The 13,014-nt window shown below is 33.4% G+C and overlaps 1 protein-coding gene across 1 annotated transcript in view; it reads left to right on the top strand.

Annotated features, from left to right (window-relative positions):
* LOC111064314 (CTP synthase 1) overlaps positions 1–12,672 on the top strand; it is a 36,716-nt gene extending 24,044 nt beyond the window's left edge. The window contains exons 13-14 of the mRNA XM_039433768.1: positions 69–228; positions 10,951–12,672. Of these exons, the coding sequence (XP_039289702.1) occupies positions 69–228; position 10,951 (161 nt within the window). The 3' untranslated portion in view covers positions 10,952–12,672. The remainder of the gene's footprint in view (positions 1–68; positions 229–10,950) is intronic.
* The last annotated feature ends 342 nt before the right edge of the window (positions 12,673–13,014 follow it).

Below are 13,014 nucleotides of genomic sequence, written 5' to 3'. Positions count from 1 at the left end.
TTTTCGCTTCAAATTTGATGAAATCTTTCTCCACATTATTCTGATAAAATTATAATTTTATTTAATAGATGAAGCAGTTGACTCGAAAAACGCAGTTTCATCGCAGCAGTTCCTTGAGCAGTTCACGAAAAAGATTCAAGTCTGCGAAGCGACCTCCTCGTTAACCAATGGCTATCACAAGCAACCGGAACCGGAAACGGAAGAAGAAGCTACAACTGCGCAGACATAGTAAGTTGATTATTAATTCTTAACATTATCCTCGAATCTGAGTACCTATAGTGAGGTGCACGTTATAATGGCAGTGCTTGTTTAGCAATGGTATTGTTATCCTTGTCTAGCATTCAACAAAGCGGATAGCGCTATCTCTTTCTCGCTTACTCTGTTGCCAGATCGTCTATTAACAATGTAGAATTGATAATTAACAAAATATTTCATCTTAATTATGAAAATTCGTTATGAAATTATTGAAAATATAATTCCTGCTTAATAAAATATAATTATTTTGAACGAGAATGAACAGTTAATATTACATCAATAAACTTGTATCAGCTACCGTCTATAGAAGGCATTAACAAGACAGAGGATCGGCAACGTTGTTCTCCTATCTTTCATCCCTGCCATTATAACGTGGACCTCTCTATACTGTAGTATGTACCAAGTATTTAGTGTAAAGTTGTACAGGTGTATATTTGAAACTTTATCAAACTAAGGCGCGTTTAAACAGGGAATTTAGAGCTGGCACGTACCTTCATACTGAGCTCAATAAAACTGGAGTCAAGAGTGATTGAGGCAATCTTTTGTCTAGTGTTACTTGAAGGAAGAAATAAAACAGTATTTTGTTATTGAAATTGAAATTGCTTTATTGTCTCTTCAAAATAGATACATAATTTACATACACTATATTATTATCAACAATAAAGTTTAATAACAACCTGCAAAGGAGATCCTGAGTGCAGGTGTGAATCAATGTAATTACATGATACAAAATAAAATCACAATAGTAATAAAGAAAAGAAAGAATACAAAACAAAAGCAAAAATATTAAATCATATCCTCAACATCCTAAAATTTAGACATACAGGAATGTATCTCAAACTCTTATTCATTAGATTAATTTAAAGTAGATGTTCCTGTCAATCCATTTTTGTATAATTCTATTTTATGCTCATCAATTCAAATTTATCAGTAGTTGAGATCGAATATAAATATCGTCAAATATAAATATGTTTTTCATAAAATGTATGAATTCAGGGCTACTTTTTTGTATTTATAAAATAGAATTATAGTACCCTTTGAAATTGTTGAAATATTTAAAAAAACAAGAATACAAATTGCAACGTAACTACTAGTTTCGGTGATCACACCATCGTCAGGTTATAAAAATAAATCATTATAATTATTTTATTTTATTTTAAAACCTGACGATGGTGTGATCACCGAAACTAGTAGTTACGTTACAATTCGTATTCTTTTTATTAATATTTTAACAATTTTAAAGGGAACTATAATTCTATTTTATAAATCTGATTATTTAATAATACATTTTCATGAGATCAAATATTTTTTTGATTAATTATATTTTCACGTTATTAAAAAACGATGTGGCAACATTGTGGAGCTAAATTAGGATAGCGCTATCTGCTTTATCGAATGATAAAAATAAGATAAACGTCATACTCTTTTAATTACCAAAACATCTCTAACCATACAATAAAATTAATAAAATATCATAATTGATCATTCTAAGCAAGAATGAACTGTTGATATTTTTATTCATCTTTTATTTTTACAAGACAGCACTGAACGGGAGAGAAAAACTAAGGATTCACTCCTTGTACTATTTCTTTCCCAAATTTTGGTAATATTTTAGAAGTCCGAAATGAGGTTATGATTCCACTTTTCTGAAATTACATCAGATATGTAGAATCAGCTATCTACTATGGAACGCAGTGACAAGGAAGAGAATCGACAATGCCGTTCTCCTATCTTTTCTACACTGTCATTGTAACGTGGACCTCACTATAGGATAAATTTTCGAAACTCCATAGAACTAGATAGGGCACATAGGTGCCTTATTTATTCTGATTTGAGGCAACTGTTCTTTTCAACAAATGTGAATAATAATAATACGACTTAATTTTTTATTATAAGACATCTTCTGAATTTGACGTTGCTCATAACATGTTTAGTTTATTGGCAATAAAAGAATATTTATTCAGTATTGTTGGATGGATAAAATAATGCATTTCGGAAAAGAACAGGTAGAAAGTACACAGCTTATTTTAGTGGGCAAGGAAATGGAACAGGTATATGAATATTTTTGTGTCAAAATTAAAAAGGATGGAAGAATAAATAGTGAAGTAATGAGTAGGATTAAGAAGGCGAATTCAATTCAATATTCTATCCAATCAACTATACCCTTCTAGGGAAAGGAGAGATTCATAAGACAACAAAAAAGTGGATATACCAAGCTGTATTTGTAGCAACCATCTTATATGGAACAAAAAGCTACAAACCACTCTCGGTCTCAGTCAGCATCGTATTGCGCATGCGCTAGTAACGGTTTCTTCCCCGTTCCATTCAGTCAGTTCTTTGAATGTAACATTCTTTGTGATAACGGTTACCGAGCACTATGAATGGAGCTGGCAGCGAACAGTTACACTATTATTCGTTTATGTGATAACTGTGACCGTTGCCGGTCGTTACTCTGTATCTGAGACAAAGAGAAGCTGCTCAGAAAGCTGGCCTGTGGTTGAGAGACATGCACAGAAGATGAGGGTCTCAGAAATTATATTTCCAAGGAAAATTGTTGGAAAAACTAGAAGAGACCCGTAAGAAACAAAGTTATTCGACAGGAAGTGGAAATAATAATGAGGGTGAAGCACACATAAGCTTGTGCGTGGGTAATGAGTGAGAGGGATGATGATGATGATGATGATGAGATGACGACTACTTTTTAGGTAGTCGGGACCGACGGTATCGTCTCCTCCGAAAGACAGATTGACCGTATCTATGTGATTGTGCTGTGGTCAAAAACTTTTGCCTCGATGAAAACCCTTATGGAGATGATGCAGGAAAGGCTACTGAAGTGGTTTGGCCAAGTGACTAGAATGCCAGAGAAAGACCAAACAAGTCTGGGAGATGAAACCAATTGGAGGGAGATTGATTAAGTACTTTATTTATGTAGATTACAATATATACTGGCTTATACACTTATATCAGGGGTTGGCAGGACTGAACTGCCTGTGTTGATTGTAAGTGCTATGTCTCTCCTATTTTTTCAAATTTAGAATAATTAAATAGTGTTCAGTAAGCTTGAGTGTGTGCTAATTACTGTGGAGAGTGTGTGGTGAACTGATTTTTCCATGACTGCTGATTTTCTGTGTTGCTCTCTTCGAAATATTGATAATAATTGATTGTTAACCTAAATCTCTGGATCATACTAAGTAGTTTGAAAAGTTTTCTATCGGATTGCGACTGTTGGAACTTGTTGCTTATCACGTCTGCTGCCGGTTATAGCGAATGAATGGAATCAGCTGATGGCAAGTTGTAATCTTGAGGTACCGTTAACAAAACAACAACAATAACATTGAGCGTTTGACAGATAGCCCGTGACTCTCTCTTGTTTTTCGAATTAATATTTCTCATTTCAATTCTTTTCGCTATTTCTTTGGTTTGCGACTTTTACCAGTTCCTTCACTAATTATTATTGAATATTTAACTTTCCACTCTTAACTAACTTTATCCTTAAAATCAGGAGCTTCCTTATTCACGCCTTGAATGCTCTCTAGGCAATCCCTTATTTTCCTTCTCGTTTCTCCTTTTGTCTCTGCGTGATCACATCTTTTGCAGTCTGATAGAATTTATTGCTTGGATTGTGATAGAATACAAAAGTCTAAATAATAATTGAATCTTCTGTTGATAATTGTCTTTATAACAGATATCATGTCAATTTACATTTTTGAAACGAAAAGGGGAAAACAGGGCATAAAGGTGGATGGATTCAGCTATAGAAGGGGTAGTATTTTATCTAATGGTCATATCTCATGGCGCTGTTTGACAATTGGATGTTCCGCCACGGTGAAAACTGATAGTGAGATGAAAAAGGTTACTGGAAGTTCTGGATCTCATAAGCATTCATTTTTGGAGGAAAGTGTGGATACTCCATTACAATCACCACGTGAGGAATCCACTCAAAGATCACGTGATATGGGTGTTAATACACCAAATATTAGAACGGTTAGGGATGACGACACTCAAAGTATTCGTGAGCTGGAATTATTACAACAAAGAGATGACCTCATAAAATATGTACAGGATTTAAAAAATGAGGTATTCTCAGATAACTGAGAATTTGAGTCAAAGTCAGGACTTAAATGGGATCATTGAGTCACTCAGGGATGAGAATAACTCTCTAACGGGGAGATTACAATCAATGTCAACTTCTATTGAAGCGCTGGAGGCAGACAATGTGACTCTGAGAAATGAGAGAGTGTTGGATCGGGAAGAGACAAATAAATGGAGGTCTCTCTATGACGAATTGTTTGTTAAGTCGGGAAAGTGTGTCAATGATCAATCCAAGAATTTGCTGGGAACTAATAAGATTTCAAACAAGTACAAAAACAATAGTATTCCAAAGAACTCAGATGGGGGTAAGATAAAAATACATTACTTTGCTGACAGTCACGGAAGAAATGTCTACAGAGAATTCATCAAGAATGACTACAACTTTACTTCTTTTGTGAAACCGGGAGCTAAGTTTCAGGACGTCTTGCCGGATGATTTTGAGAGTTTTGGGGAGAAGGACTCTGTTGTCATTCAAGCCGGTTCGAATGATGTTAGTAGTAATGAGGCTAAGAATGTTCTTGTGGCTCTGAGGAGGAGTTTGGCGGCTCTCTACAAAACAAACGTCTTTGTTCTCTCGATTCCTCTACGTTATGATTTGGCTGACTGGTCGTGCGTCAACGTGGCAGTAAGGGAGACGAATAGTGAGATTTTCAAAATCTGCAATCTTTACTCTCACGTGAAATTCATAGGCATTAGTGATATAGGACGTAGATTTTTCACAAATCACGGAATGCATATGAATAGGCTTGGAAAAAAACTTGTTAGTGATAGAATTATCAAGTACGTTAAAGATCATTTTTCAAAGTCGAATTTGACTGCACCTATTTCTCTTCCATGTAAGGTCAACCTCATATCATCTATTGAAGTTTTGGAATGCACAAAACAAAGCGTCTCTTCTAGTATTTTGGCAGATAATTTAAACTCTTAGCAACTGACAATGATTTATCATCTGCAATTATTACTAATAGTGAAAGGACTGATAATATTAGTAAAAATCTAGATAATAATAGTTCTAATATTACTAGTAAAAATCTAATTGATTATGGAGTAATAACAGACAACAACAATAACATTGAGCGTTTGACAGATAGCCCGTGACTCTCTCTTGTTTTTCGAATTAATATTTCTCATTTCAATTCTTTTCGCTATTTCTTTGGTTTGCGACTTTTACCAGTTCCTTCACTAATTATTATTGAATATTTAACTTTCCACTCTTAACTAACTTTATCCTTAAAATCAGGAGCTTCCTTATTCACGCCTTGAATGCTCTCTAGGCAATCCCTTATTTTCCTTCTCGTTTCTCCTTTTGTCTCTGCGTGATCACATCTTTTGCAGTCTGATAGAATTTATTGCTTGGATTGTGATAGAATACAAAAGTCTAAATAATAATTGAATCTTCTGTTGATAATTGTCTTTATAACAGATATCATGTCAATTTACATTTTTGAAACGAAAAGGGGAAAACAGGGCATAAAGGTGGATGGATTCAGCTATAGAAGGGGTAGTATTTTATCTAATGGTCATATCTCATGGCGCTGTTTGACAATTGGATGTTCCGCCACGGTGAAAACTGATAGTGAGATGAAAAAGGTTACTGGAAGTTCTGGATCTCATAAGCATTCATTTTTGGAGGAAAGTGTGGATACTCCATTACAATCACCACGTGAGGAATCCACTCAAATATCACGTGATATGGGTGTTAATACACCAAATATTAGAACGGTTAGGGATGACGACACTCAAAGTATTCGTGAGCTGGAATTATTACAACAAAGAGATGACCTCATAAAATATGTACAGGATTTAAAAAATGAGGTATTCTCAGATAACTGAGAATTTGAGTCAAAGTCAGGACTTAAATGGGATCATTGAGTCACTCAGGGATGAGAATAACTCTCTAACGGGGAGATTACAATCAATGTCAACTTCTATTGAAGCGCTGGAGGCAGACAATGTGACTCTGAGAAATGAGAGAGTGTTGGATCGGGAAGAGACAAATAAATGGAGGTCTCTCTATGACGAATTGTTTGTTAAGTCGGGAAAGTGTGTCAATGATCAATCCAAGAATTTGCTGGGAACTAATAAGATTTCAAACAAGTACAAAAACAATAGTATTCCAAAGAACTCAGATGGGGGTAAGATAAAAATACATTACTTTGCTGACAGTCACGGAAGAAATGTCTACAGAGAATTCATCAAGAATGACTACAACTTTACTTCTTTTGTGAAACCGGGAGCTAAGTTTCAGGACGTCTTGCCGGATGATTTTGAGAGTTTTGGGGAGAAGGACTCTGTTGTCATTCAAGCCGGTTCGAATGATGTTAGTAGTAATGAGGCTAAGAATGTTCTTGTGGCTCTGAGGAGGAGTTTGGCGGCTCTCTACAAAACAAACGTCTTTGTTCTCTCGATTCCTCTACGTTATGATTTGGCTGACTGGTCGTGCGTCAACGTGGCAGTAAGGGAGACGAATAGTGAGGTTTTCAAAATCTGCAATCTTTACTCTCACGTGAAATTCATAGGCATTAGTGATATAGGACGTAGATTTTTCACAAATCACGGAATGCATATGAATAGGCTTGGAAAAAAACTTGTTAGTGATAGAATTATCAAGTACGTTAAAGATCATTTTTCAAAGTCGAATTTGACTGCACCTATTTCTCTTCCATGTAAGGTCAACCTCATATCATCTATTGAAGTTTTGGAATGCACAAAACAAAGCGTCTCTTCTAGTATTTTGGCAGATAATTTAAACTCTTAGCAACTGACAATGATTTATCATCTGCAATTATTACTAATAGTGAAAGGACTGATAATATTAGTAAAAATCTAGATAATAATAGTTCTAATATTACTAGTAAAAATGTAATTGATTATGGAGTAATAACAGACAACAGCAATAATGATTTGTGCTTAATTCACTCAGAACTCATTAGGCCTGAACCAATTATGACTAATAATGAGGTTAATTTGTTGTCTTGGAATTCACAGGGTCTTATTAATAAAATTGACTATCTTGAAATAACTGCTAAAGAAAATAGGCTGGATGTGATTGCAATCAGTGAGCATTGGATGAATGAAGAGGAAATGAATAATATTAGTATTGGAGACTTTAGAACAGGATCGTATTATTGTAGATCAAGTCACATCCGTGGTGGTGCTGCTATTTTTATAAATAATTCATTTGTATTCAATGAACTGAAAAACATACAAGATTTATCAGTTGAAATGATTTGTGAGGCTTGTGCGCTCAAGATACCTGAAATATTTTGATTGTTTTGTCTGTCTATAGACCATATAGTAGGGATGTAAATAAATTTAATAATTTTCTAGTCATTCTAAATCAAATGTTGAGTTTCCTGTTTACTTTTAAAAAATTTAATGTTATTCTTTGTGCAGATTTTAATGTTGATTTTAATGTTCAGTCTAGTCAAAGAGATGATCTGATTAATTTATTAATAAGTTTTAATTTGCATGTAACTACGCATGAGATTACAAGGCCTAATGATACAGGTGGCTCATGCATTGATAATATTGTAACAGACATCCATTCTAGTAGATGGGAAAGCAAGATTGTTTACACTGTTTTTTCAGATCACTTTGCTATAGGCCTTAAACTAAAACTAGAAAATGATAATAATAAAATTTTAAACAAAGAAGTTATTTTGACTAGAGAATTAAATGAGAGCAATATATATATCTTCCTAGAAAGTCTTCAACAAATAAATTGGATACAAGTGTATGAATTGACAGATGTCATTGATCAGATTCGTGAGTTCCAAAATCTATTCATGTGGGCAGTAAATTTGGCTTCCCATTGCGTAAAAAAATAAAAACAAAAGTAAATAGAAGTAAAAATAACTGGTACAGTTCTGAATTACGCAAGTTGAAGAGTAAATGTGAAAGTCTGTATTATTTACTTAGAAATTCTCCTAGTGAAGAGATGAAACAAGAATACCTTAAGTTGAGAAAATATTATCGCTCTGCTATAAAAAAAGCTAAGTTAAATTATAATAATTCAATAATAAAAAATAGTAACAATAAGACAAAAGCAGCTTGGAGAATAATAAATAATAATATTAGTGTTAATTGTAAATCAGGTAAAAATGAATGCAACATGACCGAAAATGAAATTAACAGGTTTTTTCTAGATAAAGTAGAACAACTTAGTAGAAGTATTCCCGAGAGTAATTTCAAGCATGACTATTATATCAACAAAGTTCCTAAGCCAAAGGCTTGTTTTGCGTTTAAAGACTTCAAGGTGGAAGAGGTTTTTGCAGCAATAAATGATATGAACAATTCCAATACTCTAGATATCTATGGATTAAACTCATTCATCTTGAAATTGGCAGCTCCAAATATTGCAGAGGTGTTGACTGTAATCTTTAATAAGTGCTTGAGCCTAGGGTTGTTTCCGGATGATTTGAAAAAAGTCAAGTTAATACCAGTTTATAAGAAAGGTGTTAGATCGATTATTGATAACTATAGGCCGATATGTATAGTTTACATAATATCAAAAATTTTTGAAAAACTTCTTTACGCTCAATTAACAGCTTATTTTGAACATAATAGACTACTCTCTGATAACCAATATGGTTTTAGGAGGAATCGTAGTACAGGCGACAATGTTTTGAGGCTTGTAAAAGAAGTAATCAACGATCTGGAAAACCATAAATATGTCAAATTTAGAAGTTTTGATATGACCAAAGCGTTTGAAACTGTTGATCATACTATATTATGTCATAAACTATCTTATTACGGGTTGAATCAATTGGCTGTTGACCTTATTTATTCCTATCTTACAAATAGAGTACAGTATGTTTTAAAAAATGGCGAGTATTCTAGAGGTGGAATAGTCAAATACGGCGTACCACAAGGTTCCATTCTTGGTCCACTGTTATTCATTGTTTATATTAATGATTTGCCTAATATTATTAACTCTTGTAATGACGATAGTGCTTCGTATTTGTTTGCTGATGACTTAGGTTTAAATGTAGCTAATAAGAATAAGGATCATTTGTATTCTAACATACTGAATAATACCTCTAAAATTGAAGATTGGTGTGCAGCAAACAATTTGAGCATTAATTCCACAAAAACAGAGGATATAACTTTTAGCTTTGACAGAAAAATTAATGACATAAACTCAATTAAGTTTCTTGGAGTGAAAATTGATACCAACCTGACTTGGAAATGCCATATAACATATATTTATAAAAAAATCAACAAGGGCATCTTCCTTTTACGTAGATTATGTAATATTGTAGATATGTCTGTTCTAATGAGTGTTTACTTTGCCCATATTCATAGCCTTTTGCTATATGGAATCCAGCTGTGGGGCAATGGCTCAACTACTGACATCTTGTTTAAATGTCAAAAGAAAGCAGTAAGAATAATTTGCCACAAGGCTCCTCGTACTCCATGCAAATCATTATTTATTGAACTCGGACTATTAACACTGCCATCTTTGTATGTATTGTCATGCTTGATTTCAATGAAGAAAACTGAAAATGAATATGATGTTAACTCTAGGATACACCAACATAACACTAGACATAGGAATAATATAAGAGTCGAGTATTGCCAATTTACAAGTTCTCAAAAAAACTGGCAATACATGTCAATAAAATTTTATAACGCTTTGCCTGAAAATATCAAAAGAATGAGCTTTAATAGTTACTGTAAATATTTGAAAAAAGTACTGGTCAATGAATGTTTATATAAAGTTGAAGATTTCTTTGTAATAGATTTTTTAAATTGTGTTTTCTGTCTTATTAATGACGTTGTTGTAACATTTTAATGTTGTGTGACAATAAATAATTTGATTGATTGATTGATTGATTGATACAATAGCTTACAATACAGCAAAATTATAGATACATTTACATAATATAGACTAAGAAAATAATTATTGAATTGTATATGATATGAAAAAGCAATTTGTAATATAATAACTATAGATAATTATATTGTTATGCATCTACATAAATTGGCGGAGTTTTGGACTTATCAATGTCCATTCTTTGGAAAGAATATTAAAAATATCCTTCCCACTAACTCTCTACCAGAGACAGAGAGGACGTCCCAGAACAACGTTCGGAAAATATGTAGGAGCACTAGGAGCTTCTAGAGGGAAAACCCTCCAGCAAATGGCAGTGGATTTAAGCAAGTTCTAAAATAATATAACTTAGACAATCTTCTCTATTCAATGAAGGAATTTCCAGTGAAGAGTGTGATTGTCGAGTAGCGACTTCCTGACGTTCCCCTCTTCCTTGTGATGTAGGCGGTGAAATTGAAATGAAATGAAAAATGGATAGAGGAGAGTGGAGACGCTGGGCTGAGGAAGGAATCCTCAAACTACCCAACGATGTGAGGCAGAAGGGTAACTGAGAAAGAAGGAGAATATTGTTGAATATGATGGTAGGGTTATGATTGCCGCATAGTGTTAGCTTGTTGCCTCTCCCAATCATTGTATATAATATGATTAAATTTGTGCATGCATTGTGAATGAAATGCTAAATTAATACTTCCTCAACTAAAGTGAATTATATTTCAAACTGATGACGAAATAAATAAATGAAACTGATTTTTAAATTTGTTTCCTAGGTGATCAACTCTATGTATACACACCAGTAACTACTACATAGTTACAATAAGCAGCGAAATTCAGCCATCTCAAATTGTACGTTTCTAGTTGTAGGACAACTCGGCAGGCTTCCTCCCTTCCACCAGGGTAGAATGCTTATCAAACATTTTATCCTCTTCTATCGCCAAACATTGTGATGAATTCAAATGGAATGTTATATAGATATATTTTGGAGAGATGTTTATTGTAGCTACAATATTTCTTGAAAACAATTTGTCAATTTTATTACAGCTAGTGAAAAACTAGCTGACTTCGACCAGATTGTACGGTTTAGTACCGTATACGTAAGATTATTTAGGTAAAATATTGTAGATTAAATTTTAAGTTTTTTACGTTTTTTTAGAATTGGTTGGCTTGCGTTTTGTTTGTACCAAAGAGGTTGGCCAATGAAATGTGATTGAATTCTTACAGCTAGTGATTTAGATGATAAATTCCAAGATATTTCACTAAATTCTTACACTTACTTTTGATTGTAATTTAGTGGGGTCAGAATGTTTTTGTGCCATTTTCTCACAATATTATTGAGTCACTAGTTTATGTCAGAAATTTGAAGATATTTTTTGTAGAATTGATCTATTAAGCTCTTGAGCTCGGTTTATGAAAACAGATTGTCACAGATAACTTTGAAGAACAATTTATCATCGTCAGCACATAAAAGATAATCTATAGACGATTATTTCTTTCCAGATTTTTTAATTACTTCATGATTTCAATCATTTATCTGGTGATTGGTTAGACCTACATTCCTCGTACGGTAGTCAGTTATAATACAATAATTAAAGATTTGTCAAGAGCTGTAATGTATCCTATATTAGAACAAGACAATATATTATTTCCAAGTTTATCTTGTCGCTCTGTTTATTACATGATTACAACAATTTAGAATGAAGTGCTCTATCTAGGTAAAGTGCCGTCTTTTTTAAAGGAATCAATGAACGAATTTCATAAATTGGTATCAGTGATATTTTTAAAATGTATATTATTACAAAAAAAATTTGCTTATTTTATTTTCAAACTAGAGTTGGTTGATATTACGATTCTTTTTTCTCTAACTTGTGATTAGTTTTTTTTCGAAAAAAATTAGGGACTGTCAAGTATCTGTTACAGTTTCAAAACTCATAGTGCTTGTTGCACAAGAGCCGGTTAAATTTTAACCGTGATTAATTCCACGAGAACCAATCAGAGAAGTCGTCTTTTCAAAAACGCCTTCTCTGATTGGTTCTCGTGAAATTAATCACGGTTAAAATTCAACCGGCTGTTGTGCAACTGGGCCATAATCTTATTATTCACTTATCGTTTGCTGATGTGTTTACTAATATCCTTAGAACAAGGGAAAACGCCTTAGGCCCTAGTGGGCTTATAAACATCGAATTTAATTGTATAAGGTTCTCCACTATCACCAAGGTTATTGCATATCCTTAATCGTTTTAGATTAACCAGCAAAATTTATCAAACGTTTTCATTGATTTCACATCTTTTGTAGGTCAATGACCAGTTTTCTTTATCTTCTTGCTGTATGATCAAAATCTAAAATATAAGTATAAAACATCATATACTTTCATTACAATAAGTATAAATATTTAAATTATTCTTGACAAGCAAAACATGGACTAATCTACTGAGGGAGTGCTTTGTAGTAAATATTCTATGTTTCTGAAAATATTTTGAGTTGGTGGCAACTAAAATGCATCTAAGTTGAAGTGGTTCTTTTGAAAGTTGAGGAAAATAAAAAAGCTCCAATTCGATCTTCTATCACCAATTAATAGTAGGCCGGCCGCGGCCTACGATATTGCAACGTCGCAGTGTAGGCCTAGAATCTAATACATGATTTGTGGAAAAGATTTTAAAAAATACCAGCTGATCTTTTTCACCAATCATGTATTAGATTCTAGGCCTACACTGCGACGTTGCAATATCGTAGGCCGCGGCCTTGAATTAGAGGTGGCTATGCCAATAACCCATCAATCTATTGGTGGCACAAAATATTCCTACTAGATTCTAATGAACTTGATTCTCGATGAAAT

Source organism: Nilaparvata lugens, chromosome 8, assembly GCF_014356525.2.
Source record: "Nilaparvata lugens isolate BPH chromosome 8, ASM1435652v1, whole genome shotgun sequence".
Classification (NCBI taxonomy): domain Eukaryota; kingdom Metazoa; phylum Arthropoda; class Insecta; order Hemiptera; family Delphacidae; genus Nilaparvata; species Nilaparvata lugens.
Note: the sequence above shows the minus strand (reverse complement) of the source record. Positions and strands in the feature narration are given on the sequence as shown.